The sequence below is a fragment of the Patagioenas fasciata genome, chromosome 28 (assembly GCF_037038585.1).
Source record: "Patagioenas fasciata isolate bPatFas1 chromosome 28, bPatFas1.hap1, whole genome shotgun sequence".
Lineage (NCBI taxonomy): Eukaryota > Metazoa > Chordata > Aves > Columbiformes > Columbidae > Patagioenas > Patagioenas fasciata.
Genome location: NC_092547.1, coordinates 779,212 through 804,858, shown reverse-complemented (window position 1 = coordinate 804,858; position 25,647 = coordinate 779,212). Strand labels below are relative to the sequence as shown.

At 48.3% G+C, this 25,647-nt stretch overlaps 1 protein-coding gene across 7 annotated transcripts in view; it reads left to right on the top strand.

Moving 5' to 3' along the window:
• Positions 1-25,647, top strand: part of LOC136115786 (dynein axonemal heavy chain 9-like) — a 43,979-nt gene that overhangs the window by 5,333 nt on the left and 12,999 nt on the right. For 2 of the 7 annotated variants that reach the window (XM_071799952.1, XM_071799957.1), the window contains exons 3-10: positions 4,017-4,178; positions 4,968-5,164; positions 8,166-8,328; positions 10,931-11,054; positions 13,860-14,002; positions 17,180-17,341; positions 18,490-18,723; positions 24,589-24,849. In XM_071799952.1, the coding sequence (XP_071656053.1) occupies positions 4,110-4,178; positions 4,968-5,164; positions 8,166-8,328; positions 10,931-11,054; positions 13,860-14,002; positions 17,180-17,341; positions 18,490-18,723; positions 24,589-24,849 (1,353 nt within the window). In that variant the 5' untranslated portion in view covers positions 4,017-4,109. Of the gene's footprint in view, positions 1-4,016; positions 4,179-4,967; positions 5,165-8,165; positions 8,329-10,930; positions 11,055-13,859; positions 14,003-17,179; positions 17,342-18,489; positions 18,724-24,588; positions 24,850-25,647 lie in introns of those variants that run through there. The other 5 variants (XM_071799954.1, XM_071799955.1, XM_071799956.1 and 2 more) reach the window with 5 other exon arrangements.

Genomic DNA, 25,647 nt, shown 5'->3' with positions numbered 1-25,647 from the left:
CATCAGGGACACAGGTGTGGTTTCACTCTGTTGCCCAAGTGTGGGTCTCTAATGCTTTTTGAAACATGTCAGGATATCCAGCCTGGGTTCCAGCGGCTGTTCAAGGACACAGGTGTCTTCTTCTGTTGTGTGGGTTCCTGTCTGAACTGCTTGAGCCATGTTGTTTTCCAGGCTGCCCTGGCTGTACAATAGGTTTCTCCTGAGATGAACCATCTAGTTGTGTTGACTTGGGAAGGCTGTGGGAAATTCCACGTATCCCTACAGAACAATGATTTTCATCCACTGTTCTCATTTGATTTTTGTCTCTGGACATCACCTTCAGCTGGAAAACACTAAATGCCTCAGCATTACAGAATCCCACATAATCCCAGCCTGGTTGAGTTGGAGGGACCTCTGCAGATCCCCCAGTCCAAGCCCTGCTCACGCAGGGTCACAGAGCAGATCACACAGGTGGGTCCAGGCGGGTTTCAATGTCTCAGAGAAGGAGACTCCACACCCGCTCTGGGCAGCCTGGGCCAGGCTCTGGCACCTCCCAGCAAACAAGTTTCTGCTCATGTTCAGATGGAGCCTCCTGTGTTTCAGTCTGTGCCCGTTGCCCCTCACCCTGGCGTTGGGCACCACTGAACAGAGTCTGGTCCATCCTCTGACACCCACCCTGAGATATTGATCCATTGATCAGATCCCTCTCAGCTTCTCTTCTCCAGCTTAACAGCCCCAACTCTCACTGAGTCTTTCCTCATCAGAAAGATGCTCCAGACCCCTACCAAACCATCTAGTTGTGTTGACTTGGGAAGGCTGTGAGAAATTCCATGTATCCTTGCAGAACAATGATTTTCATCCACTGTTCTAATTTGATTTTGTCTCTGGACTTCACCTTCAGCTGGACAGCATTAAATGCCTCAGCATTGTACTCAGTGCTGCTGCTTGTCTGGCGTCAGCTGGCCAAGGGTGAAACTTTGGTTCAGGCCCTCAAGTAGAGATAAGCTGGTCTGTCCTGTGTGACACCAGGGTAATGTGTGTGTTGTGGGGGGGTTTGGCTCCCAAAGGGGAACATGAGTCTCCAGGGAGGTGGCGACTGGCAGAAGGGCTGTGGGTGAAGAAGGGGGATGAAGAGGGGAAGCCAGCACTGGGCATGGTTCCTCTGCTGAGTACACAAACACATTCGGGTCACTGCTGACCTGGGAACACACCAGGGTCTGGGCTGGAGGATGCTGCTTCCTGATTTTTAAAAAGAATAACAAGGAACCTCAAAATCTATGACCATCTTCAGCCCCCTGGGCTCGTGGCTGGTTTTAAATGACTACAGAAGGCTCAGCAAGTACCGTAATAATTTGTAATAATCTAACTTTAATTTGCTGTCACGTTTCACTGGAAATATGAGGAGGGGCTGGAAACCACAGTCAGGGATGACAGGCAAGAAGGGGCTGGAGCAGGGTTAGGCAAGGTCTGCAGGAACGGCAGCCTGGCTCCTGGTTGTTGTGAGTATATAATTTACTGTTACTGATGTTACTGCTGCAGGGGCAAGGTCACCCTTCAGTCCTTTGTAATCCTTTGGGCTCATCAGAAGGTATTATCTGTTACTTTCGCTCTGTAGTGGGTCCCGTCTGTGGTTCAAGTCCGACACTACTTTGTCTTGCACTTCTACAGCACCTTTTCGTGCCTCTGGGTCCCACCATGCACTGCAGAGTTAAATTGATTGGTACGCTCCAAGCAATTTACCCTTGATTAAAGCAGACAGGTCTCTGCAGTGACAGAGTTGTGGATTATGCTTTCTAAAAATACATTCCCCGCTGGCTCCCACCAGAGAAAGCCCTGCTGCTGTCTTTCTTTCCATCTGAAAGGGTTACCATGGTATTATGCTCTAAATTATATCTGTCATCTCTGTAAAATAATAATCATAGACCCAGCAGGGTTGTATTTTGCTTTTTATTCCTATTTCTAACAAGATTTTGAAGCAGCATGTCACATGAAGATCTGTGGCAGCTGGGGAAGAGCAGGCTCTCTCCTCCTGACAGCCAGACAGCAGCGGGGGCTCCGGCGTGTCCTGCTGCTCCACGTCGGCTCCGCTGCCAGTGAACTCCTCACTCCTTTGCATGGGGAGGGATTTTCATGTTCACCCTTGGTTGAGCTCACTAAAGAGCCCTGCAAACTTCAGGCTTGAAGCACCGAAATGCACCTTGTGTGTTACGTGCTGACATTGTGGCTGAGTTGGGAATGACGGCGGCGAGATGGGCGCAGGGTCAGCAAGAGTTTGTTTTGTGCCTTGGTCTGGCACGGTTGTTTGGCACAGCTTTACCTTGGGTTTGGCTGGCGTGTGGTTACCTGAGCCAGTCTGGTTTCACAGCTTCCCCCTCCTTCTCTCTTCCCATCTCTGCTATTTTTCTTCCTAACAGAGATCCAGGTGCCAGCAGCTGCTCTATCGCACATGGCAACCACGGTGCTATGGAACAGGCTGCCCAGGGCAGTGGTGGAGTCATCATCCCCGGAGGGGTTTGAAAGGTGTTTAAACAAGGTGCTTAGGGACATGGTTTCATGCTAGAATTAGGGTATGGTTGGACTCGATGCTCGTGAGGGTCTCTTCCAGCTGAAATGATTCTGTGATTCTATGCAGTGCCAAGGGGGTGACTGGAGCCTCTCGTCAACCCTCCCTGATATCAGAGCAGATTTAAAAATTGGCACTTTAAATAGGACTCTTGAGTTTGTGGCCCACACGCTGTTGTTGTGTTTGTCATTGTTTTCATGTCACCGCTGCTGAGGCAGCTCCAGGCTCCCCAAGAAGAACGTCAGGAGAAAGGAGAGCAGGTGCTTCATCCAGCAGTGCAGGACAGCTAGAAAGGGGTCGCTATGCTGCACTAGTTAGTATAATTTTAAATGTTATTTAGACTGCAAAGAAAAAGTTATTTATTTTTCTTGCCTGGTCTCCAGGGATGGTTCATCCACCACCTCTCTGGCCAACCTGGGCCAGGCTCTCACCACCCTCAGGGGCAGCAATTTCTTCCATATCTGGAGCGTCCCCGTCGCTCTCTGGGGACGCAGCTGGTTGCCGTGGCAGAGCCTGGTAGCTCTGCTGAGAGGAGTCGGGAGAGTCGGGTCTGTAAAGTGAAGGGAGGGGAGATGTTCAGGTGTTAAGTTAATAAACTGCTTACAGATTTGTGAAACGTGGATTTTCTTCCCTCTGAGCCTTACATTTGCTTGCATCAAGAACACAACTTTTGTGGCTTGGAGTGTCTTTAGAGTGACTTTTTTTTAGGACCTGATGGGTTTCACCTTATTCTCTTTGAGTCATCAGCTCTTCTCACTATCTTTTCTCTGAAATAAATAAAATAACAGCTTGACAGCTGTAATGACAAATGTGAAACCCAAATGATTTGAGCCATGATCCATCGAGCTGAGATGGCCTGCTTGACATTGCTTTTAATACATTTTATGTTTTGTGTGTAAATAATTAGATGTTAGGAATAAAAACTGTCTGTTTAATACATGCCATTGAAAACCCTGGGTGCTGTTAATAGGCTTAGTAATAGGTGACACCTCTTTGAAATATAATTCTTTTATGCATTTTAATAGAGTTCATGGTAAACATGCTGTGATAAGCAGACAGAAACTAATATTTCCTGCAGCCAGAATGCACCTAATTAAAATTAATTGATTTTAGAAAAAAATCATCACCGCTAAGATGTCCAAACTATCTTCTTCTTGACAAAGCAGCTGTGCTGTGGTGTTGGGATGCAGAAACCCGCCCGTCGGGCTGGTGTCTGACCCTACGCACTCTTGGAGATCAGGCTGCGCTGGGGATGCACTTTGGCTGTTAAAATTGGTGTAATATATACAATTGCTTTGGGAAATTGGAGGTAACGAAGGGCACGTTCTCCAGGGGCTTCTTCGGAAGTTTATTTGCAGGTTGTTACAGTAACTCTGCATTTTGAGTGACTCAGCCCCATTCAGCCTGGATGCTGGGGAGACATCAGGCCCTTCAGGTCAAGGTGGGGTTTACTGCTGGTCTCTGCACCCCACAGGGCCTTCTGTTCTCTACCCCGGAATGTCTGCAGCACCCCCAAGACCTGGTGAAACTCTACCTGCACGAGTCAAACCGAGTCTACCGGGATAAGATGGTTGAAGAAAAGGATTATGGTACCTTTGATAAAATCCAGCTGGAGACGGTGAAGAAATTATATGACGTAAGTGTTGAGGTTCATAACTCTGATAATAACGTACGTGCTTACAGGAAAAAGGTTCCTTGGGCAAGAGAAGTTTGACCCAAGGTCTGCCAGTCTCTCACTTGCAGGGAGTGTGATGCTCTTGGTGGGACACCAGGAGCAAAATCTCTGTCAACTGCTTCCTGGGCTGCCAATGTTGGTATTTGGGTGAACGATGCTCTCCCTAAGGGCACCGGGGAGAGGAGATTTCGGCTCTGTGAATTAATTAAATTATTTTATTTAAATGTCTTGAGTCTTGTGGCAAAAGCAAAAGAGTCAGATCCCCAGTCTTGGTGGGAGTAAAGTGAGATGCAGGCACAAATCCCTAGTGCTTTCCTTTTTTTCCAAAATATCTTCCTAATGGAAGCTCTAGACCTGCTTTGCTTCAGTCCTGTCATCACCCGGCAGTGTTGCCATTGGAGTCCTGCAAATATCACAGTAACGCAGACAGTGCTTTTTCCTCTGGCTGTTAATCATTGTCCATGCAACAGTGTCATGCTGTAGCTGTTGCTGTGGGGCTTTTCTTGTGCTCACATTTTCTTAAGGTGATGAGTTCTTGTGATTTACAAAAGGTCCAGAGCAAGTATTGGGGCTTTATCCTTTCCCTTTCCTTCCCTTTTGTCACTCTTTCCCCTTTTTCAACACACAGGTGCAGCTATATGGACATTTTTTGGAACACTGTGCTTCACTTGGAAAGATGACATAGAGCTGCAGTGTTTTCTCCTTTACTTCTTATATACCTTTTTTAAAAATGATTTTTAAATTTGACAGGACATTGAGGAAACTTTAGAGCAGACCAAGCGAATGAACATTTATTGCCATTTCGCTAAAGGCGTTGGAGAACCCAGCTACAGGCCAGTTCCGACCTGGGAGGAGCTGAACAAGATCCTTGTGGAAGCCTTGGGCAGCTACAACGAAGTCAACGCTGCCATGAGCCTGGTGCTGTTTGAGGACGCCATGTGCCACGTGTAAGGGAGTTTTCTGTCTTTATGCTCTCATTGTAGCTTTTATCCATGCAGATTGTTTCCATGGAGGTTTCTGGAGGATGTCGGTATCCATTATTAGAGCAGAAGGAGCTGGAGGTGTGCAGAAGCTTCATCTGCCCACGTGGTGTGTCCTGCACAAATACTGCCCTGCTTCTCCAGCTGCTGCTGGGGGGATCTTTTGACACTGTGAGGATGCGGGGCTGTCGGATGGAGGGTCAGCATGCTGCTGGTCGTTTGAAGTCTGGTTGCTGTTACATCTTTGGCCCTTGATGCTCTGCATACGGCACAGACGTTTATTGTACGTGACATTGATCAAGTGCTTTTTGTCTTCACTTGACAGCCAGCCACAGAACTAGTTACACCAGGATGTCCCTAAATGCTTTCACAACTGGGTTAGAGGCACGTTTACACAATTCTCAGTGGGATTTTCAAATGTATATAATGTGAGATTACGTGAATTCAGGCTACTAGTTTGAATGGACTGAGGCACTTAAATTGCCTGGATCCTTTGGAAAGCCTGCTTGCATTCCGATGCCTGGAGGTCCAGCTGGATTCCCTGTGGAAACTGGACACGTGGGACTATATGAAAATAGCGAGCCTCCGTTGATCATTATGAAGCTATTTACATGCCTGTGGTATGGATCGTGACACGTACCTCCAGCTCTTATACATGATTTAAATGCTTGTTGGGAATTCCACAGAATCACAGAATCCCAGAATGTCAGGGGTTGAAGGGCCCTGGAAAGCTCATCCAGTGCAATCCCCCCATGGAGCAGGAACACCCAGCTGAGGTTCCACAGGAAGGGGTCCAGGGGGTTTGAATGTCTGCAGAGAAGGAGACTCCACAGCCTCCCTGGGCAGCCTGGGCCAGGCTCTGCCACCCTCACCATGAAGAAGTTTCTTCTCCAATTTAAGTGGAACCTCCTGTGTTCCAGTTTGTACCCATTGCCTCTTGTCCTGTCATTGGTTGTCACCGAGAAGAGCCTGGCTCCATCCTCCTGACACTCCCCCTTTAGATATCTGTAAACATGAATGAGTCCCCCCTCAGTCTCCTCTTGTCCAGCTCCAGAGCCCCAGCTCCCTCAGCCTTTCCTCACACGGGAGATGCTCCACTCCCTCCAGCATCTTGGTGGCTGCGCTGGACTCTCTGCAGCAGTTCCCTGTCCTTCTGGAGCTGAGGGGCCACAACTGGACACAATATTCCAGGTGTGGTCTGATTTTTGGGGGCTGAAATGCAGACCTGGCCTCAGATAATTTCTGAAGATGAACCTCCCCTGTAAATCATAGTTTTAACTGATTTTGCCTGGAAACATTGTATCATGAAGAGCAGGTTTGTGACTAAGCTAGAAGGAAGCCGCTGTCCTGCTGCACGCTTGTGTGGGTGATTTCAGGTTTGCTGGACCTGGTAACCTAATGCAGTTACTCTCATGCAAATTAAAAAAATACATATATATATATAAATTTCTACTCGTTTTAACTAGCTGTTTAACCAGTTCTGTTCTAAGAGCTCAGCAATCTGTTCCTTTTGCGGTGCAGCGTGCTGGCTGTGCTGGGGCATGGCTTCCCTTATAGTTTGGGCATTTACTTCTTTGTATTAATGAGTCATATGCAACCTGATGTCCATTGGTGTTTCTGCTTGCAGAAAGGTGACAGTAATTTTAATCTTGTGCTTCTTTTGCACTTTACATAAATTGGGATTTTCAACAAAACCTGTCAGTATCCCTCCAGTTAATATTGTGAGTAATCGGGAAGGCGAGGTTTGAGTATTCAGCATGATTTTCACTGGAGCTGAGTGATTTCGATTCAGCGCATTTGGAAATTGCGTTTTGCTGAAACACACAAATTATTCCATCTCCAACAGCTTATGGATGACATCTTGAATTTGTTGTGAAGTTTCTGTTGGGAAAAAAAAGTAAGGGAGTTAATGTATGTGGGGAGGTGGGGGATATGGGTCAGTCACCTCCTGACCCGGGGCTCATGGTGCCCATTCCCAACGCACACCCCGTGCCCTTGCTTTTGGGGACAGCCAGCTAGAGAATGAAAAGCAGGAACATTCCAGCTCTCCACACAAGCTGGATTGCTATTCTGGGTTTAATTTCACAATCTGTGGGAGTCTGCACATAGATCATAAGACGCTTGAGTTGTAATAAAGCAGTACAGTATTTCTTGCAGTCTTATTTGAAAAATTAATTAGATTAGTCTAGGAAAATACTCAGTTAAGTGAGTTGAATAAAGGCAGTGATGTCAAGAGGGGAATGGTGCTTGCATTTCAGACACCTGACAGTGAGGTTTTCACAGGTAGGATCCTCTAAACCTCCCTCACTTGGGATTTTAACGTGGGGATGTCAGCAATTGCTTAAAGAGAATAGACTGGGGGCAGAGCTCACTGTGCAACTCTCAAGGACAAGTGAACAGACCTGAAAAACAATAGCAAGTTCATTTTAAGTGTGACAAAATCTCACTCTTAATGGTGGCTTGGATAAATAATGTTGGACTGTATTTTCCAGACAGGTATTATGCTATTCCAGATGTATATGAATATGCTTTAATGCATAGCAGGACCCTTCACCTGAACATGAACCCAAAATGCTTTGTGAAGAGGAACCTTCACTGGAGAGGTGCACCAGAGCCATGAATTCTGTTCTCACTATTTGCATGTCCATGTCATGTGTTTTTTCCCTTGTCCTCCCTGCAAAGACATCCAGGCCTTCACCTTAAAATATTTCTATCCAGCAGGACTTGGCAGGTGGAAAAATATTGGACACAGTTTGAATCGCCACCAAACTATTTTTTTAATCAGCTACGTCCTTTGTTTGGGCCTCAGCAGAGATGGGGATTGATTGCTGACATGTCTCTTAGATTGACATTTTTCATCCCATTCAGACTACGGTTTCCTAGTGATTAAAATATATATTGAAAAGCAGTGGGCAGAGAATAAGAAAAATACTCTTATTAATGACAGATTTTATATGCTTCAATTTAGTTGCCGCATCAACCGGATCCTGGAGTCCCCCCGAGGGAACGCTCTCCTGGTCGGCGTGGGTGGAAGCGGGAAGCAGAGCCTGACCAGGCTGGCGGCCTTCATCAGCTCCCTGGAGCTTTTCCAGATCACGCTGAGGAAAGGGTACGGGATCCCTGACCTGAAGGTGGGTGACTCCTGGGGCTGAGGTGGAGCGGAAGGGAATAAAAAGCAGAACTTGCCCTGAAAACTTTGGGATCCCCAATTTAAGAAGGACAAGGAATTACCAGAGGGAGACAAAGATGCTGAGGGGTCTGGAGCATCTTTCTGATGAGGAAAGACTCAGTGAGAGTTGGGGCTGTTGAGCTGGAGAAGCTGAGAGGGATCTGATCAATGGATCAATATCTCAGGGTGGGTGTCAGAGGATGGACCAGACTCTGTTCAGTGGTGCCCAACGCCAGGGTGAGGGGCAACGGGCACAGACTGAAACACAGGAGGCTCCATCTGAACGTGAGCAGAAACTTGTTTGCTGGGAGGTGCCAGAGCCTGGCCCAGGCTGCCCAGAGCGGGTGTGGAGTCTCCTTCTCTGAGACATTGAAACCCGCCTGGACCCACCTGTGTGATCTGCTCTGTGACCCTGCGTGAGCAGGGCTTGGACTGGGGGATCTGCAGAGGTCCCTTCAGCCCCCACCAGGCTGGGATCCTGTGATTCTGTCTTGTTGCGTGTTGAATGACGCCATTGTGAAGACAGTAAAAAGCTCCAGAGACTATATGGGACTGCAGAGAGGAGCAGTGCTTCCCAACACATCTGTGGGGTGCAGACAGGCCTGATGTCCCCTGCCAGCCCTCTGAGCTGGCCAGACCCAACAACATCCCAGCCCAAGGCTCAGAGTCAGCGCTGGGCTCCGATGATAAACCCCTGGTGTGGACATTCAGTTAATGCTTGTTCAAGAAACCGTATTTGACTATTATTTCTAATTAAACCAAGATGTGGTAATTAGCTCATCTGTGAGGTGCCTGTTGTGGAGTGATTTGGAGGTGGAAAAGGAGCAGGAGAGAGCAGGAGGAGAGTTCCAAAGTCGTATCCAGTCCTTCCACCAGGATTTTGTATGAGGGAGGGACTGAGGGGATGGTGGATGGTTCACTATAGAGAACAGGTGCCTGTGCTTATATCTATGCGCAGGCTGGTGAGCGCAGAAGTTACAAATCCACATTGTAAAATATCGTTGAAATGATTTTCAAGTATTTTAGCTGCTGGCAAAAGGATTCTCATCAGAAATGTTGTAAAAATCACAACCTCAGTAACTTCACGCCATTCTGCTCGGGAGATGCGATGGCCAATGAACCCTTGCCTTCCTTCCCCATCAGAGGCAGGGCCTGATGACCTGTAGTTGTGTACAGGTTGTTTTTGTCATGTTTTTGTCACGTCACACAAGCCTGATCCTCCATCCATTGGGTATTTTCAACTTTCCTCTGTGTTCTTCAGCCCCACTCGTACAATTTTCTAGCTCCTACCTGCCTATTCATTGAGAAAACCTGTGCTCCCATCTAGGAATATAGCTTGAAACCAGCATTAATAAACTTGTTTTCAAAGCATGTCTTTACTTCTGTCTGTGGAGGTGGAAGATAATTTGATGTTCCCTTCACTCTCTATTCATTTTCAAAGAGTTTATGAAATATGGAGTCATCTTTTTTTCTTCGATATGGAAGAGCAGGATGGTGACAGATTACCCTGTCTGGCATTGGCCCCTCGTGCTGTTATAATTGATCTAATTCAAATTTCCAGTGATGGAAGTAACAAATGATTCTTTTTGAGGGAGCGTGTGTATTTGCTGAATTTCTAAGAAAGTTTCTGGAACACAGGCCAGTAAATTCCTTCAGTGTCTCCCGCATGCCTTGTATCCTGCTTGGAGGGGCAGGAAGGAAATGATGGAGTTTGAGCGGGATGATGGCGTTTTTCCCATCTCATGAACAACTTGGATTTCAAGAAGTTGGTGTCCTTCATCAGGAGGACACTGTGTCCTTCATCAGGACACTGTCCCCTTTGAGGTGAAACAGCTTTTCCATATGAGCAGTTTCTCTGTCAGCATCACTGCACTGAGTGGGACACTGAAGGGCGAGTCCCTGCTCAGACTCTGGAAAGGAATAAAACTGAAAACATCCCTGTTTGCACAAGGTGTCCTTCTCCTTTCTTCACAAGCAGAAAGAAATGCGTTGCAGCACCTCAGAAAAAAAAAAGAAAATTCAGGTATAGTTGTGAAATCAGAGAAATCTACAGCATGGGGACACCAAGGTCCAACATTTTCAGTGGCTGCTGTCCCTCCCAGTCCCTGTGGTGCTTTAATGTCCCCGTATAGTGACTTATTGTGCCCACAGTAAGCCTTTCTGAACTCCCAGGGCAGCCTCCACAACCAGGGACTGCACTGATGTCTTCAGCCACATCCATTGACCTCCAGGTGTTCCAGCTACAAGCATTTCCCTGTGTGTAGCGGTGCTGGCCAGGGCTTCTTTCTCTTTTTTTTTGTGTTACACAGACCTGGCCGTAACGTCAAGTCTTACTGGGTAAAGTCTTACAATGATGACAGCGATAGACTCCCCCATATAACCTGGCAGACTCAGCCATGAAGATGGAGAGTGGCCAAAGTGCAGTTTCACGCTAATTAATTGCCATTGCTTTATTCTTGGTTAATGGGAAGATTCTGAAATATCCTGCTTGTAGATGTGGTACCTACCTGAGTTTTGCAGAATGGAGGTGCACCCCCTAAGTCCTCTTGCTTTTCAACGTCCAGGCAGACCTGGCAAACCTGTACCTGAAAGCCGGTGTGAAGAACATAGGCATCGTGTTCCTGATGACCGACGCTCAAGTGGCAGATGAGCAGTTCTTGGTGCTGGTGAGTGACTTCTTAGCATCAGGTACCTCTGTCATTGCTTGATTTCCCCTTTCCCCCTTCTCAGTGTGGTTGTGCTCATGGTAGCATCTGTGGTTTTAGAATATACAGAAGGGCAATATATGAAGTGAGCTAGAAGATATGTGGGTTAAGTTCTGGACTAAAAGCCATGATAAGGTCTCCTTTGTGAGGATGTACTCCATCATCTGATAGTTTTTCTTTCTCTGATGTTGTGTACCTAGTTTTTCCATACTTCATGGTATACTCTCTACAGTTAAGAGACGTGTCTGTTGTGACATTGCAGCTGAGGACAGAGCCCAAGGAATGTATCAACAGATGAAGAGTTTGACCTGTGGATCTCATGCATCCACACTCTAGTTACCTAATAAGGTTTTTCCTGGCTGGAATATTTGACTGCAAGTTGGTGGATGGTACAAAGCCACCAAATGACCGTGTCTGTGTGCGTCACCTAGCTGCTTGTCCCATTGCAGTCCTTTTCCTCTTTGTTTTTCCATTAAAGTTTTTGAGTTGTTGCTTGCCCAAACAATTGCAGAATAGCCAGCCTACACACAGATGCTCTGTTTCGCTGCAGAACATGGCATGAGTATGTGTGGTGGAGCACTCCCCATGCAGGGCGCACTGCAGCTACAGCGCACATGGGAGCGTGCGGCTGTGTCACCGTGACCGCAGGGGGTAACCCAGCCTGGGCATATTCCCCAGAGTCCCTGGAAAATCACTGCTACCAACTGCATGATGCTTTTTTCCTTATTTATGAGTCAGGAGTGGGAAGACTCCAGCTGGTTCGGGTGACCTCTGTGCATGGTGAGGACTGGAGAGTTGAAAGCACAGGGAAGTGATAGTTTGTGCGAAACTCCAGAGTTGACATATGTGGCTGTAAATTGGCCAGATGGTTTGAGCAGCAAACAATCTCTGCCTGTGATAAATTTGTAATCAGGAGTAAAGACAGGGGTTGTTGTGGAGGCTGGTGAGTAGCTCCTGTCACCTGTGTAGATGGCACAAATATCTCATGACATGAAGTGAAGCTCTGCAGTGTCCTGCAGCAAGGGGCAGGCCAAGCAGCCTGGTTTGGGATGTCCAGGTCATTTTGCGGTGGTTCAGAAAGGTGTCACATTTTCCTGTAGCTGCTATGTGGGGAAGAGGGGACAGATCAGAAGTCCCCACTCAGGGTCTGGGGAGGCAGCTCAGAATTGTGGCTGGACTGAGGACTGAGGAAGGGACCATGGGAGGGACCATGACAAGTGTAACAAGGGCAAGTGCCAGATTTTGCACCTGGGACACAGCAACCCTGGCTGTACAGACAGACTGGGGGACGAGATGCTGGAGAGCAGCTCCATGGAGAGCTCTGGGGGTTCTGGTCAGTGGCAAGTTGAACATGAACCAACAGTGTCCCTGGAGCCAAGAGGGCCCCATGTCCTGGTGCGTCCAGCACGGCACGGCCAGCCGAGCAGGGAGGGGATTGTCCCGCTCTGCTCTGTGCTGGGGCGGCCTCACCTGCAGCATTCACTGTGTGCAGGGCTGGGGACACAGGAGAAAAGGAGATAAAGCTACTGGAGAGTGTCCAGAGGGACATGAAGCTGGTGAAGGTTTGGAGGGGAAGCCATACGAGGAGCGGCTGAAGTCCCTGGGTTTGTTCAGCTGGAGCAGAGCAGACTGAGGGCAGAGCTCATGGGGCTGCAGGTTCCTCAGCAGAAGCAGGAGGGGCAGGGCTGAGCTCTTCTCTGTGACAGTGACAGAGCCCAGGGAATGGCAGAAGATGTGCCAGGGAGGGTCAGTGGGACATGAGGAAAAGGTTCTTCACCCAGAGGTGCTGGACACTGAACAGGCTCCCAGGGCGATGTCACGGCCCCAGCCTGACAGTGTTCAAGGAGAGACTGGGCAATGTCCTCAGACACACGGTGTGAACTGTGGGGTTGTCACTGCAGGGACAGGAGTTGGACTCCATGATCCTTGGGGGTCCTGTCCATGTCAGGACGTTCTATGGTTCTATGACCTCCCAAAACGTGACCTAGTGCCACCCAGCGGGTGCTGCCTGAGGGCTCTGGCTGCTTCCCGCTCTCTGCAGGCTTGTTTTTCTTACTTGTTTCACTTCTTTCCATCACCTAAGGAGCTAGAACAGAATATATATTTTAGACTCTCTTATAAACAAGCAGATATCTGATTAGTGTATTTTCCTAAGTAATTAGTGCTCATATTGACAGTATCTCACTCAATAATAATGATTTCAATCAAATCAGAAGCCAGAAGGGAAGTGAATAGGTGATAAATTAAGTAACCAGAAAAAAAAGAAAAATTGGCTGGTTATGTTTTTGGCAATCAGTTGCATAACTATTAACTTTAAAAAGTTTTTAAAAGATTTCTGACTTTTAAAATGTTTTGGTGATGTGGGAGTTATTTTACCAGCACTGGCAATGGCATTGAACAGCTGCAGGAACGGTACAGGTAACTAATTGATTTGCAAAACTGAAATTATTTCATTATTGTGTATAGCATATTAGGTATTTGCGATTTTTTTTGTAATCTAATCAGCACTGTCGATCTGACAAAAATGGACTTTCTGTACTTTGGCTTTATTCTGTGTTTGTTTAGCTCATACTTTTATGAGAAATGTTGCTCTCACAAGGGCTTATTTTTTAGCAGAATGATGTTCTGTGCCACTTTGCTGCTGCTGGGGCCTATGGGCGCCTGGCACAACGATTTTTCTCAAGGAAGGGTTTTCCCCAAGGCCCTGAAGAGGGAGGCACCTGCTTCACTTTGCTCTGCGACTGCAACAAAATCCAGACCAGTAAACCCAAACCTGCCTTCTTCTCAGGTGAAATCCCTGATCTCTTCCCCGATGATGAAGTAGAAAACATAATCAACAGCGTGAGGAATGAAGTCAAAGGCCGAGGGCTGGTGGACTCCAGGGAGACTTGCTGGAAGTTTTTTATAGAGCGTGTTCGACGGCAGCTGAAGGTGAGACAGGCTGGGGGAGTTCAGGTCTTCGCCATCTGCCTTGGTGCAGGAGCATGGGGTGAAGATGCTTTGGGCTGCCTGGTAGGAAGGTCAGACCGCAGCCTGAAAGGCTTTTCTGCCTGTTCATGATGAGAACTGTGATGCACTCAGCAAGTAGTACTGAAGTGCAGGAAATGCTCTCTGTTGCCATCACTTCTTGGGTGTTAGAAAGCACTATGGAAGTTGAGAACGTTCTCTTTCAAGAGCTGAGCAGGACCAGCCGCTCCCTTTTCAAAGCCGGGCACAGGGGTGCATCAGGACGAGGTCTTGCTGCTTGAAAGAGCTGCTGAAGGGATCAGTGTTCATGTTGTTGGGGTTCCATTGCCAGAAGAAATGAAGTATTATGTTAAAAACAGAGTGCTGGAAACTGAGTGGCATGCAATGTGCCTACAGGATTTCTTCCAGCACAGCCCATAATCCAGCATAGAAAGGCCTTATGAATATGTCCAAAAGATCCCAGAACAGTTTCAGGACTATTTCCCATGTGTGCTCAGCTCACGGGGAAAGCACAGTGAGGCGCACAGGAGAGTGAGACTGTTCCAGAAGGTGTTTACCCCTCTGCAGCGCTGTTCACTGCTGCCGGCACAGGGCCAGGAGCTGGGGAGGGCAAAGAGAGAAGCCTTGATCTTTGCTCAATGAAAGCATGTCCTCCTCCTTACTGCTCCGTTTGTGTTGGTGGGACACGGTCACTGAGATAGGGTGGCCCGTTGCTTTTCTGATGTGGGAAGGTACATGTTTAGGATGGGGAACAACTGGAAAATTAATTTTTGAGGGAAAATTTGAGGACCATGCCACAGTGTAGGTGCCCAAGGAGAGGGAATGCAGTCCTGCTCTTTCCCTCTCTGGGTGTAGAGGGGATTTTCTGATGAGTCCTGATGCTGTTTTGTGACTTTTCAGCATCTTGGTTGTCTTCTGCCTCCCGTCCCCTCATGGATCTATTCCTGTTATTGTGGTGCACTGGAAGGGCAGTGTGAATATGATTTACTTGAGGCTGATCCCTTCTCTTTTTTCTACCCTTCTCCTTAACCGTGTGTTACAGCAGATGGATGGGGTCAGCTAGGAAGTATTATTTATGCTTATAAATATCTCCAGGGTGGGTGTCAGAGGATGGACAGTGGTGCCCAGCGCCAGGGTGAGGGGCAACGGGCACAGACTGAAACACAGGAGGCTCCATCTGAACATGAGCAGAAACTTGTTTGCTGGGAGGTGCCAGAGCCTGGCCCAGGCTGCCCAGAGCGGGTGTGGAGTCTCCTTCTCTGAGACATTGAAACCCGCCTGGACCCACCTGTGTGATCTGCTCTGTGACCCTGCGTGAGCAGGGCTTGGACTGGGGGATCTGCAGAGGTCCCTTCAGCCCAATCGTCTGGGATCCTGTGAAGAGGCTTTTGTACATGGACAGCTTCCTGAAACTTGCCTGGCCCTGACAGAAAAACGTAGAGGTGCCCAAGGCATATGCTTGAAGGTGCAGGAAGGATTTCTGTGTGTCTGTCCCCATGCGCAGTGGCCATGGCAGAGGAGCAGGAGCTCTAAGTTCAGCTACCTCTTCTGAAATGGAAACTAAAGTGGGTTTGTTACAGGCAGTTCTTTTGTGGCTTCTGAAAAACAGATCATGATGGAGGTGTTGACCCACTATAGCGACATCTGAGCTAACAGCAGCCTGTCCTATGACACTTGCTAAGGTACCAGCCAGGGCTAACAAGTGGGAGAGGGATGATGCACTGAGTGAGATACACTGCTTCCCAAGCTGGTCCTTGCTCACATGTTGCTACTTCATTGCATGGTGGCATCTTGTCCATGTCCTTCTTTGTGGCCAATTAACAAAGCTTATATGGATTTATGAGCCACAGCGGGCTCACAGGAAAAGGGCTGTGATGAACAGTAGTGGTAGGTTTTGGTTCTTGGGTCTTATCTTGCTGTTAAAGCTGGTTGTGAGGCAACAAAGAGGAAAGGTACTTTGCCTTGTCCTGACTTTACGTCCTTCCAGAAGGAGTTTCCTGCTGGCAAAGGCAGAGCTTGTGCTGCCAAGAGGAGCTGTGGGCCAAGCGGCTGTGGGGCAGGAGGCTCCCAGCCTGCAGGAAAGGCAGGGGATGAGGGAAGGGATAAGGCTGGAGGAAGGAGAAATGGTGCAGGGCAGAGGGGATGCTGGGCAAGGGAGTAACAGCCCCTTGACCAGGCCCCAGAATAATGCAAAGAGAGACCCCCAGGGGCCCACATACACTGCACAATTTGCTGCAACTCAGAAACTTTTAGCAGCTGGACTGAAATAAAAGCCTGAAAAGCAAAGGACCTGCTGCACAAAAATGCAATGAGTAGGGAAAATATATTCATAAATGCTTTTATTTCTGTTCTGCTTTGTTTTGAGGTTTCTCTATTCAAAAAATGTCTCACTCTGATAAAAGCAGATTTTGAGTTTGAGCCACCTCGACTCTTTTCAATGCTGCTTTCGGGGAAACAGCCCAGGTGGGCCTGTGGTCCTGCCAGGAGAATTTAGATCCATTCACTTTAATTCCTGGTTGCACCACTTGAATACAGATGCCAGTTCCCTGCTGGGCAAAGCTTTGTTTCACTGCTGAAGCAGGGAAGGGTGGTTTTATTAAAACCCAGCTTCAAGCTTGAAAGTGTGCCAGGCTTCTGCTTTTGACCATGGCAATGTTTAACACCACTGCTTGTCTTTATTGCAGAGAAAAAATGTGTTCACTGCCACATTACGTTTTTTTCCATGCCAGGCTTGCTGGCCTGAAGTGCAAGGGCTCAAGGACTGAGGTTGCTGTAACCTCAGCTGGTGCTGTGAGATCTTCCATTCATGGAATCCCAGCCTGGTGGGGGCTGAAGGGCCCTCTGCAGATCCCCAGTCCAACCCCCCTGCTCACGCAGGGTCCCAGAGCAGATCACACAGGTGGGTCCAGGCGGGTTTCAGTGTCTCAGAGAAGGAGACTCCACACCCGCTCTGGGCAGCCTGGGCCAGGCTCTGGCACCTCCCAGCAAACAAGTTTCTCCTCATGTTCAGGTGGAGCCTCCTGTGTTTCAGTCTGTGCCTGTTGGAAGTGGATGGAAGAGCCTGAGCTGGGCTGTGCAGCTGGAACCCCATGCCTGCTCCTGGCTGTGTCTTCTCACGTTCTCCTTCCCTGGGCTCTGCAGGTTGTGCTGTGTTTTTCGCCCGTGGGCAGCAAGCTCCGTGTCCGCAGCAGGAGGTTCCCTGCCATCATCAGCTGCACGGCCATAGGCTGGTTCCAGGAGTGGCCGCAGGAGGCCCTCGAGTCTGTCAGCCTCCGCTTTCTGCAAGAAACAGAGACCGTGGAGGTGAGCACCTCACCCACTGGCATCTGGGGCTGCCATGGCCGTGCCTGGGTTTGGGTTCCTCTGCGGGGGGTGCTGGTGGCAGCCAGGTGTGACATGTCCCTCTGCTTGGTGCAAGCAGTGCCTCTCGCGATGGGGACAGCACTGCAGGGACAGCACTCACCCAGGACATCTGGGTGACCGTTCAGAGAGGAATTGCTGGTAACTCTCTACTGCTTTAGGATGAGAGAAAATGGCCTCAAGTTGTGCCAGGGAAGGTTCAGATTGGATATTAACTAAGGTTTCTTCCCCAAAGGGCTGTCGGGCATTGGAACAGGCTGCCCAGGGCAGTGCTGGAGTCACCATCCTTGTGGAGGGGTTAGACAGAGATTAAGTTCTTAGGGCCATGATTTAATACCAGAGTTAAGTTATCGTTACACTTGATGTTCTCAAGTGTCTCTTCCAACCAAAATGTTTCTATGATGCTAATTAACTTAAGCAAAGCAGGTTTTTCAGAGAGGGGCACAGCCCTCAGCTGAAGCATGGCCGTGGGCACCATGTTGTGTTTGTGCACTGATAGCACTGCCAGACACACCACTGCTTTGCAAGCAAGAGCGGCAGCTTACAAATCGGTGCAGGAAATAACCTAATGCTTATGGTTATTGCAGGGAACATGGGCTTTGCTCTCCACAGGCGTGTCTGAGCGCCTGTAATTCTCAAGGGCAAAATTATGTCAAGTTCTCATTGATGACAACCTGCTGCTAGACTAAAAGAGATTCAGTTATGTTTATTTAGCTTTTCTGGGCAGGATTTTTGTAGAATAAAGTCTACAATGTTTCTTTTTATGTGTGTGCTTTCCCTGTTTGTAGAGGAGAAAAGCCCAAATTTATGCTTGAAAGGCTGTTATTTTATAGAGCTTAATGCTAGAGAAATTGCTTGGAATAAGATAAAATATGAGATAAAAAGATATAAAAAGAGGTATACAGTACATGAACAGACAAAGTTATTTTAGAGATAACAAATGAAAAGGGATCAACTTGGATGTTCCAGCCTGGATTTTGCTGCAGCAGAATAAAATGTTAATAAATTCCTTTGTATATGGCACAGATCTGCACTACATATAGTTGTTCAGTTTGAAATATTTTCTCCTTGTCTTCTTATCTTACTTTTAGGATTCAGTGAAAGATTCAATAAGCAAATTCATGGCCTATGTCCACACAAGTGTCAACGAGATTTCGCGATTGTATCTGAGCAATGAGCGACGATATAACTACACCACTCCAAAGTCCTTCCTTGAGCAAATCAAACTCTATCAGAATTTGCTACTGAAGAAGGGCAAGGATTTAAAAGCAAAAATGGAGCGGCTGGAGAATGGCCTGGAGAAGCTCAAGAGCACATCTGCACAGGTAAGCAAACCCTTGGGGTTAAAAGCTGGTGGGTTTTCGTGTTTCTCTGTTAGAGGCATCTCCTCATCCTGGTTTGAAGGAGAACTTTACCGGCTGGAACTGTGCAGAGTGTAAAATTTGCACTAGATCCTGGCTCTAGTCTGGTGTGAACTGGTTCTTTGAGGAGCAGGAGTTGTGTCTGTACTGGAAAGGAGAAGGGGAGGGATGTATATTCAGTCCCTGCTGCTGGGGTGGTGCCAGTCCCTGGTGACAGATCACAGGAACTGAAATGAGATAGGGATCCAACTGGCTATGGACATCTTTTAATTATTATCTTTCAGTTGTGACAAGATACCTTATAAAATAGAGGGAGATCAGTGATTTTTGGAGTAGCATCCAGGGGATCTACAATGACTTCAGCAAGAATCCTTTTAAAATATAGCTGATGGTCATTTTTCCTTGCATTATGCTGTCCATCTTTGAGGGAAACTACTGCGTGTCTGAAATGTAGACCAGCCATCCCCAAATCGCCCTGCTAAGGACCAGCACTGGCACTCTTGTGCAGTAAAGACTAGATGTTGTTCTGAGTATTTCACAAACCCCTCTGTAGTGACTCAAACTGCCTTTCAGAGCTTTGCTGTCTACACCAGTTGCTAGCTCCCGTTTTTCTCTCCATTTCATATTCTATTAACTGTTTCAAATGTTCTCTTACAAGCTTCTGCTGTGGCAAATGGACCTCTCCTGAAGCTGCTCTGAGGAAATGCAGGGGGTTGGTGGGAATGAAGGACTAGCGGGTTCACTCCCTTCTGCCTATGTGCTCTGGGTAATGCTGCTGACACAAACAACGTCTGTCGTGCTCAGAAGGGTATGTGCCTCGCTGGAGGGTGATGTATGGGCTTTATTAGTGCCTCTTGGCTCTGAGAGCCTGCGTCTCACTTGAGCACTTGCTTTCTTCATGGTGCAGGACAGGTCTTTGAGGACACAGAATGGGAGGGGGCATGTTTCATGTCCCCTTTGCAGGTTCTGTCATCTCCTGCGGAAGGATGGGGCTGCGGTTGAACAGCCAGTAGCAGAGAACACCAGTTAGAACCAGTGATGTCAACCAGAGCGACCTCACACCCACCCTACCTATGGGGGGAAATAATTTTGCTGACCTGTGCATTGCTGCTGGTTTTGGTGGTGTCCCAGTGATGGAAAATTTGTGTTAGGTCTATTTTTTATTGCAGGCAACTAATATGAAACCAACCTTTTGAGGGGAAACAAGTCCCTGTAGTGTCGGTCAAACATGGGAACCTTTTGTGTTCTTCAGTTGTATCTGCATATAGGTGTTTTGTTGGCAAGGGTTCTCTGACCAGCCACAGAAGAGGTGCTGAGGAGTGGTGGAGGGCTGGGGAGGAGATGGGGAGCCACAGCACCTTGGGGTCTTGTCTATTTTACTGTTGCGAGAAGGATAAAAGGAAGCGATGTTCATATCTGGTTGGAGTAAGGCTGGGTGAGAAACGCCTGTTTGTGAGGTTCCTGAAGATGCAGAGCAGTGAGGAGAAATGTGTCAAATTTGAATCTGAGATTAGCACTGGGGGCCTAAAATGAAACACCTGAAATATCAGATGTGTGCAATAGTCAAAACTGCTGCCGAGTTGAAACAAGGGTGTGGATATTTAGCAGTAGTGAAAATCATACCAGAACGTTCAATCTTGTCTGAACTTTACACTCACCCATGGTTGGTCCTGGTGCTGAGGAGCTGACGAGTCCTATGTCTCAGGTGTGTCATCTCCAAGCTGTGTCGTGGTGCTTGAAAGTGATATGTTGTGGGTTGTTTTGGTTTTGTTTTTTTCTTTAAATTTCAAAGCAAAGGTGGAGGATTTCGATACCTGGGTGTGGCCTTACGTCTGAGGACTAGTGCTCCTGTCACCAGGATTCTCCAGTTTCCTGCTGCTTGGATGCCACGACAAGTTAATTATGAGTTTTATGCATTTCTATAGACCTTCCAGTGTGGCCTCAGCATGAGGGAGCTGTTGTGCAAATAGTTGCGGGGTACATTTTGACTTAACCATTCCAACTTCAAAATAACCTCTTCCCCCTCCTTTGACTTGTTTCCCCTCTCCACCCCTCGTCCCTGCTCTGGACAACTTGATACTGTTGACCAACTTTTCTTCTAAAGAAATGTTTTCCATTTCCTATGTTTCCTCACCATCTTTCCCTGAAGACAGCGACTGTCCTCAGTACCCTGAAAAGCAGGAGCCGGCTTCCAGTTATTAGGACATAGAAGACTTAGGAAGATGCATGGGATGAGTAATTTGTTTTTCCAAGTGATGTTCACCATGAAGAGGTCAGCGCTCTGTTCAGAGCTCATTGCTGAGTCATTTTTTGGATGACCTTGGTTAATATTGCATCACTGGATTCCAGATCCAAGTCTTGCTTGCTCTATCAATTAGTCGCTGACCTTTGTGATGTATTTTGTGTTCTTGAAACAAAGCAGGGAAAATGAGGTAAAATGAGTCTTCTGGGAACCTGCCCTGCAGGTTTTCTGTTCTTTAATAATTCTTCTTGCTCTGTCCTGGTTGAGTGTTCATGGGTAAGAAGACCAACAAGGCCAATATCCTGGTGGGGGTTTGTTACAGCCCACCCAACCAGGATGAAGAGGCAGGTGCAATATTCTGTGGGCAGCTGGGAGAAGTCTCCTGATCGCCAGCCCTTGTTCTTGTGGGGGACTTCAACCCACCAATGTCTGCTGGAAATACCACACACAGAGAGATTAATAGTGTTCTCTCCTCACTCTGGGGTGATGGTCTGCTGTCATTTTTCCTGCCACCTCGGTCTCTCTTTGTACAATTATTCTTGAAGTGTTACCCAAAAGTTTCCGAAGAAGCAGCAAATAGCTCTGTGTGCAAGCTGCCACCCTTTTTGGTGTGAGAGGGGAAATCTGAGTACCTGGTTACCGTGACGTTTGTAGAAAGAGGAGAATTTTTCACGCCTTTATTCCTGGCATTGCTGTGCCAGGGACGGCTCCGCAGGCCACCCATGGGAGCGCATTAGATATTTCAGCTGTGCCTTCCCGAGGCGGCGGTGTGAGCCCGCCCCGCTCAGCGCTGTCTCATCAGGCGTTTTCATGTCTGGGCATCAGGCTGTGTGGGAAGGGAGGAGAAATGGATGTGACAGACTGGTTTTGCTGTGGAAACGAGCCTGACATTAAAGGAAACTTGTTTGATGTGTTGAGGGGGTGAAACTGGAGGAGTGCAGTTCATAAATCTGCATTCCTGGTGCTGCCCCCAGGATACCACTAAAGAGAGTGGATTTAGTTGTTTAGGCGTAGCTCCTGTTTCTCTCTTTCCACTGCACAAACACTATTAAATTGTCCCTGTTCAACTGTGTTTGAGCTGTAGCCTCACTGGGGAAGTGTGATTTGTTTCCTTACACAGGTGAGGGAGGCTGGAGGTCAGCAAACGTCCCCCAGATGTGGCGAGGTCTGTTAGCAGAGGGTCCTCAGCTCCCACTTGGATCATTTCCACTGGGAATTTAACGTGTTGCCCAAGCCAAACTGGGCAGTAACACACACCTTCACAGTAACACACACCTCTGGCCTTCCAAATGTTTCATTCGGGCAAAGCCCCAGCTGAATTTCTTGATTTTAAAATCCTGACAGTGTTATAGCAAGTCATTTACCCTTCCGCTATTACATGTGCTTGGCTGAAAGAAGGTTTTGTCAGAACATTTTCTGTTCTCAGGGGCTGTGCTGAGGGCTGAATTTACATCAGCTGTTGAGTGCTGGTGGGTTTTAATCCCTCACTTGTTTTGTTGTGGCCACGTAAACCCCTAAAGCTCCCATTCATGTCTATATCCAGCACATCATTTTTGGGCAGAAGCTCACAAGCCATATCTGCTATCAGTGAAGCCTCCCACTTCAGTTTCCTGCAATCCCCAAAGATGTGGAGCTGAACAAGAAGCTGCTGCTGAGTTTGCTGAATGAAGGGATTACATGCTCCTGAAGGCTGGAGTCATCTGGATTTACAGTTGCGTCTTTGCCCAGGTGAAAACAGCATTGTAGTGCTGGGCAGCAGGAGGTGACAATGACTGAAGCGCACAAAGAGACTTCTAAGAAACCGCCCTCCACTTGAAGCTGATGCCGAATGTCAATAGCTTCAGTTTATATGATTGCAAATCTTGCTCTCTCTTCTGGTATAAAAATGGAATTATCAACAAAAGCAAGTGTCTGACTTCCCTTCTAGTAAGTACTTTTATGTAGGTAAAGATGTATTGAAGGAGCATTAAGTAATCCTTTATGCGCCTGACCTCAGGACAGGGAAAAACTCCATGGTCTGCACAGAGCCTGTGGAAATTAATCGATACGGTGCTTTTAGAAAGAGACTTTCTGTCTTGGAGTGAGAGCCAGTGTGAGCTGCCCCACCATGTGAGCGCTCCAGCCTGTTGCTGAAAGTGCTCCTACCTTACGCGTCTGAGTAGCTGCTTGGTGGAGCTGCTACCACTGCTGTGCCTTGAGGCTGCCAGCTGAATGGGGGATCCCTTCTCAAGCTCATTTGACATCACGAATTGGAACAGAAGTGTGATGGGAGCGGCTGAGGGACCTGGGGGGTTCAGCTGGAGAACAGGAGCTGAGGGGAGACCTTCTGATCTCTGAACTGCCTGAAAGGAGCTCGGAGCCAGGGGGGGTCGGGCTCTGCTCCCCAGGAACAAGCGCCAGGAGCAGAGGAAACGGCCTCAAGTTGCGCCAGGGGAGGTTGAGGTTGGATCTGGGGAACAATTTCTTCCCCAAAGGGCTGTGGGGCATTGGAACAGGCTGCCCAGGGCAGTGCTGGAGTCACCAGCCCTGGAGGGCTGGACAGACGTGGAGATGAGGTTCTTACGGATGTGAGTTAGTGCCAGTGTAGGTTAAACAGTTGAACTTGGTGATCTTAAAGGTCTTTTCCAACCAAAATGATTCTATGATTCCACAATGTAAAGTCCCTCAAGCCTTGGGCGTCTGACAAGGGCTGTATGTGTCAGCAGATCACAATCATGATGTTTGTGGTGTGAAAAATGCCCTTAGTGCCACAAGTCTGTAGGACCTGATGGTTGTAAGGGAACTGATGGGCATCTTCTTCTGCCGTGTGTGTGCGGGGTGCGGGGGGGAGGAGGTGTGTTGCAGGGTGTGCCTGGCAAGCAGGGGGTTCCTGGTGCACAGGACCTCCTCAAAACCTGCACGTGGCAAAATAACACCTGCTCTGTTCTGTAGGTGTCAAGGCTGAGAAGAGAAAGAAAGCGTAGCTGAATTGTAGTGCGTCGTCGCCACTGCCAAACACATGTGTACAGTGCATGCGTGCCTCTGTTAGAGGGGACGTGATGTGACACCAGATCTCGTGTTCAAAGAGAGGTGACAGCTGGGTGTATTTGGTTTTCTGATGAGAACAGCTTGCTGCAAGTGCCTGGCCTATGGTGAGGCTCCTGATTGCACAAAGGCAATCCCAGGAACAGCTGAAATGAAAGTTTCCACCTGCTTCCCATCAGATCATACTCAAAGCAGCATTTGCATTGCCCTGGCACCTCAGTCCTCTTTCCAGGCAGGGAGCAGGGCTGGGACAACCTCAGCAGCTCCATCTGCTGATGGGGTTTCTCCCCTGCTGGGTTCCTCACCGCTCGCAGGCTGCTCCACTGTGTGCACCACACACACCGACCCTGACCCAAGCAACCATGGGCAAAGGAGAGCAGCAAATCTTGCTAACAGCTAGAATATCACTTTTCTGTGCTACCGTGGCATTGCTTGCTTTGCCCACAGGCCCTCTGTGCTTTTGAGTGCTGCTCAGCCCCTCCGGAGTGTGACCCTGTGCTGCTGTGCAGGGCAGGAACAGGTTGGTGCATGTCTGTGCTCCCACATGTGTTTCTTCCCTCCAGGTGGATGAGCTGAAGGCCAGGCTGGCAGCCCAAGAAGTGGAGCTGAAGCAGAAGAATGAGGATGCTGACAAGCTGATCCGGGTGGTGGGAGTGGAGACGGAGAAAGTGAGCAGGGAAAAGGCGATTGCTGATGAGGAGGAGCAGAAAGTGGCACTTATCACCCAGGAGGTCGAGCAGAAACAGAAGGACTGCGAGGAGGACCTGGCCAAAGCTGAGCCTGCCCTGGAGGCTGCCCAGGCTGCTCTGAACACCCTTAACAAGGTAGGGTAAAGATTCCCCTGGGAATCCAGTATCTGCCGACTGCATTGGAGCAGGGGGAAATATCATCTGATGGCCCAAATTTTTGGGCGATGTATTCACCCTCCTCCAGCTTCCTCCCAGCTGGTGCATACTGGGTTCTTGGTGTAACTTAGAGTAGCAGCAAGGCTGCACCAAGTTGCCTTTTACTCATGTTTATGGAGAGCAGGAGGAACTGGAGGTGGGTGTTTCGTTTGCACCTCTTCTCCACTGCTGGCTGGCTCCACTGCTCGTTGGTTCTGCCCCACAAGGAAGGGAAGGTCACCTTAGAATCATAGATCCATAGAATCACAGGATGGTTTAGGTCGGAGGGACCTTCAAAGCTCCCCCAGTGCCACCCCTGCCATGAGCAGGGACACCTTCAACAGCTCAGGTTGCTCAGGTCATTCCCCAACTTATACTGGAACCTGGACGGACCTACAATTTATCTTGACTTGAAGTTCACACGGCATCCTGGAGCAGAAAACTCCTGCTGCACCCAGGGCAGAGGAGTGGCCAAGCACCTGGTGCAGCTGGAAAATCAGAATGAATCCCATGACTGCAGCAAGGCAAGGCTCTGTCATGCCTCAAACCATGGCTCAGTCATAGCCCTCTTGGGGGAGAGGAAAACAACTCTCCGTCATCAGGAATGGGTTTGCTGTTTAATTAGCTTTCAGAAAACATGGCTTTGCTGCAGAGATGTGTTGCTTTGGCTCTTGTTCCTGGAAGGGAAAGGACTGTACAAAGGGAAAATGTTTGTCTCCTTATTAGTTTTGGTTTCGT